Raw genomic sequence first — 4,515 nt, forward strand, 5'->3', positions numbered from 1 at the left:
ACTGGCAGAACTCTGTATTTTATACTTTTCTCGAGGCAACTGTGACTCAGCTGGTAAAGAATCTGCCTGCAATGTGGGAGACCTGGGTTTGATCCCTGCGTTAGGAAGATCCCCTGAAGAAGGGGATGGCTACCCACCCCAGTATTCTGACCTGGAGAATTTACAGAGTCAGACACGACTAAGCGACTTTCACTTTCACTTTTGAGGCAATTTCTTACTTGGAGAATGTCTTGTCAGATGGAAAACCTGAGACTAGGGGAGCGTCCATCTGAGTGGATGGTGGTAGCCCTGAAGCGTGCTATGGAGGAGTCCAGTGAGCCCCAGTTGGATGCTAAGTCCAAGGTCACCAACCAGCTCATAAATTTTCAGTGGAAGCTGGGTATGGCTGTCAGCTCTGACAGTTGCAGATCTCTTAAGTATCCTTATGTTGCAGTGATGCTCAAAGTGGCAGATCATTCAGGCCAAGTAAAGAACAAGTCCTTTGAAATGACGATCCCACAGTTTCAGAATTTCTACAGACAATTCAAGGAAATTGCTGCAATTATTGAAACTGTGTGAAAACTGATTCTAAACTGAAAATAATCTAAAATCACGGACTTCACTTTCTGCAACAAAGCTGCTTAAGGATCGAACGATATTTATTGAACGAAAATTATATTTTTGGTTTTCCACTTTTTAAAATAATAGTTAAAAAAAAAAAAATCAGACAAACAGTAATTACAAAGTGCTGATCGATGCACAGCTTTGTGAATGTACCAAGAACCACTGATTTGGATAGTTTAAAGGGTAAATTCTATAGTATGTGAATTATATCTTAGTAAAAAAATAAAACAGTTGAATAAAAAAAACACCTGAGGATAAAAAAATAGTTTTATTTTCAAACTATATTATCTCAGGATGGAAAAATTTTCTGCAGATTTTTTGTGAAACTTAACATTTCCTTCTTTAGGTCATTCTTCTTTACGTATGCTTTACAAAAGGCGGCTAACATAAGTCAAATGACAGCTTTCAACTTTTGGTCTGGAAATTCTGTTAGATTCAAAAGTTCAGTAGGTAATTTTTAGATCTTATTTTCTTTTCTGTCAGTACATAACTCAGTTCCTATTTTATCAAGCCTCTAATAGCAATTTCCTTACTACCTTTTCAGCTTTCTTCTTGCTCGTTGGACTTCTAACACCCATACACAAAGTCAGTATTTTTGTTCTGTTGTCATCTTATGCCCAGCTGCCAATTTCTGCCCTTTCAGTAACAATACTCCTTCTCCCCCACTTATCTTCTTAAAGAAACAAGTTTTTTATTTCTTTATAATTCTATAGTAAACATGTGTTTTGCTACTTCACTTGGTGTTGACTGGGTTGCAAGGATGGATGGGAGTTCCAAACTGACCTCTCTAAGAAGGATGCAAGTTAGCAGGGAGAAGTGAACCCTCCTACACTGTTGTGGGAATGTAAATTGGTACATCCACTATGAAGAAAAGTATGATATTCATTAAAAAACTAAAAATAGAGCTACCATATGACCCTGCAACCCACTCCTGGGCATATATGCAGAAAAAAGCATGATCCAAAAGGATGCATTCTACCCAGTGTTCACTGAAGCACTGCTTACAGCAGCCAAGACATGGAAGCAGCCTAACTGTCCATCCACAGAGGAAAGATAAAGAAGCTGAGGTACATATATACAATGGAATATTACTCAGTCATTAAAAATAATGAAATAATGCCATGGCAGCAACATGGATGGACCTAGAGATTGTCACACTGAGTGAAATAAGTCAGACAAAGAGAAATGCCATATGTCATCCCTTATATATGGGATCTAAAAAGAAATGATACAAATAAACTTACTTACAGAACAAAAAGAGACTCACAGACTTAGAGAATGAAATTATGGTTGCCCTGGGTTGAAGGCTGGGGGAAGAGATAGTTGGGGAGTTTGGGATGGTCATGTACGAGCAGCTAGATTTAAAATGGATAACCAAGAAAGACCTACTGTACAGCACATGGAACTCTGCTCAATATTATATGGCAGCCCGGATGGGAGGGGATTTCTTTTTTGTTTTTTTTTTTTTTGAGGGGATGGGAAATGGATACATGTATATGCATGGCTGAGTTCCTTCACTGTTCATCTGAAACTATATCCCAATACAAAATAAAAAATTGAAAGATTAAGAAAAGAAGAAGAAAGATGGAAGTCTGGAGTGCAGCTGGGACTATTGGGAGGGTATTTCAGCTCTGCTCAGGCAGTCCTCTCCATATGGGTGCTTGAGCTGCATCATACCATGGTGGCTACGTTTCAAGAATAAGTTACTCATGCAGTGAAAACTTAAGCTGTAAATCTCTTAAATCTCTTAAAAAGTGTGAATTCTGCCACATTTACTTGTCCAACAAATCTCAGGGCAACTTCAAGTAGAGAGGAGATAGATGTCATCTTTGAATAGAAGGAGTGGCAAAGTATTTGGATAAATTTTAATTCACCTAAGGTGAATCTGACTGCAAGGTCGGGGACTTTCTAAATCAGAACAGACAAAAGAAAAAAAGTTTTAAAAAACTTACTGTTATGACACAAGCCTTTTACATCAATACTTAATTATTTCATCTTAATTCTGGATTGTGTGTGTGCATACATGCTCAGTCACTTCAATGTGTCTAACTCTTTGTGACCCCATGGACTGCAGCCTGCCAGGCTCCTCTGTCCATGAGATTCTCCAGGCAAGAATACTGAAGTGGGTTGCCATGCCGTCCTCCAGGAGATCTTCCCAACACAGGCAATTAATCCACGTCTCCTGAGTCTCATGCATTGCAGGCAGATTCTTTACCGCTGAGCCACCAGGGAAGCCCTAATTCTGGGTTCATTTACACTAAAACACACGAGCTTATTGTGTAAGATTTTTTATTAATATTGCTTATACTTATCTTTAAACCAAATTAAGTTTTCCTGTTTCACCAAGACTGAAAAAGCTGTGTCATAGTTCACATTTTTCTAAATGGTTCTAAATGGTTCACACATCAAGTCATCTGTCAAACTACATATTTCCCCTCATAATCTCCAGGGAAAACACTGGTGTTTTCTATTTTTTTTTTTCTTTTTTACTTTTACAACCATTCTGTACCTACTCTCATATGGGAAAGTATTTACAATCTAAGTTTTCTCCATTGCTGTGTTTGTGCCTGGCAAAAATATGAAAAGATGAACCCTCTTGGGCCATAATATGAATGCTTCTAAACCACATATTTAATATTGCATGGAGAAATTTTTTATTCACACTTTATCCAAATAAGCAAGATATACATCAACAAAATCTCTTCACACTGGAATTAATCCTCTGTGCTTATTCTTCTCATCAGAAATGTCTCCTTCTCATTGTTTCATCAGGATCAGTGTTCTTAATAGAAAGAGATAAACTGATTCATTTCCTCCTCAATCCAGTTCATGAGTAATGAGGAAGCTGATTGTTGCTGTTCAACTTCTATTCCTTTCTTGAGATGATACAGTTAGTAATGAAAAATATAAATTTCCTGTGTGTTCACATCTCATTGATCAGTTATTCCATTTGTTATGTTTGTGTTATGTAATGTTTGCAATTCAAATATGCATTTTTCATCAGTTTTCCTTTGCTCAGTTCTAAAAGGATGATCATAATAGCAACACAGTTTAGAAAATTCCATTTTTACTATGGAATTAATATCTCTTTACCCAATATCAGGAACCTGTGGTAACTAGTAAAATTAGAATGGAAAGGGGAAACACTTTGGGATCTTTGTATATAGTGGGGGCATTAGCAGTCCTGGAAAACCTAAGAAAAGACTAAAGATGAAACAGAGAATCATAGTCACACATCAATTAGAAAACAGAGGTTGGAACAGTCAAAGACAAGGATAAGTATTCTTTTAATTCTCTTAATCTTTAATTCTCTTTAATTCTCTTAATCTTTTTCCATGTGATGAATCTATCCATGCTGAGTCACATTTGGACTGTCAGCTTCTCCTCAGGAATATGTTTCTGCTTGATTCACAGAAATATCCTAAACATCCAGTATAGTGTTTGAAACTTTGCTGGGATGTGATAACCCTTTATTTAATCAATTAGTTAATTAAGCATTATAACAAATCTGTGCAGTTTACAGAGCTTCCCTTGTGGCTCTGCTGGTAAAGAACCCACCTGAAATGTGGAAGACCTGGGTTTGATCCCTGGGTTAGGAAGATCCCCTGGAGAAGGGAAAGGCTACCCACTCCAGCATTCTGGCCTGGAAAATTCCATGGAAATCCGTGGGGTCACAAAGAGTTGGACACAACTGATTGAATGTTTCACATGGTGCCTAGACCACAGAAGATCAATGTCTTTGATATTTCATAGTCTAAAAGACTTAAAAACAGGTCATATTGATTTATATGGCTATTACTGCCCTAATGTATGAGAGGTTTTCAATGCAGGCCACTCTCTAAGCAACAGGACTATTCTTTGAGTTACTTTCTTCATCCCTAATGGTACCATCCTTATAGGGTGGTATGTATG

General features: G+C 37.5%; 1 protein-coding gene across 1 annotated transcript; it reads left to right on the forward strand.

Moving 5' to 3' along the window:
• Positions 1 to 262: 262 nt before the first annotated feature.
• LOC136144350 (COMM domain-containing protein 6) lies at positions 263 to 695 on the forward strand. Its single transcript, XM_065902163.1, has one exon. It carries the CDS (start codon positions 277 to 279, stop codon positions 556 to 558), a length of 282 nt encoding a protein of 93 aa, XP_065758235.1. The 5' UTR covers positions 263 to 276; the 3' UTR covers positions 559 to 695.
• Positions 696 to 4,515: the final 3,820 nt, after the last annotated feature.

The sequence above is a fragment of the Muntiacus reevesi genome, chromosome 11, assembly GCF_963930625.1.
Source record: "Muntiacus reevesi chromosome 11, mMunRee1.1, whole genome shotgun sequence".
NCBI lineage: Eukaryota > Metazoa > Chordata > Mammalia > Artiodactyla > Cervidae > Muntiacus > Muntiacus reevesi.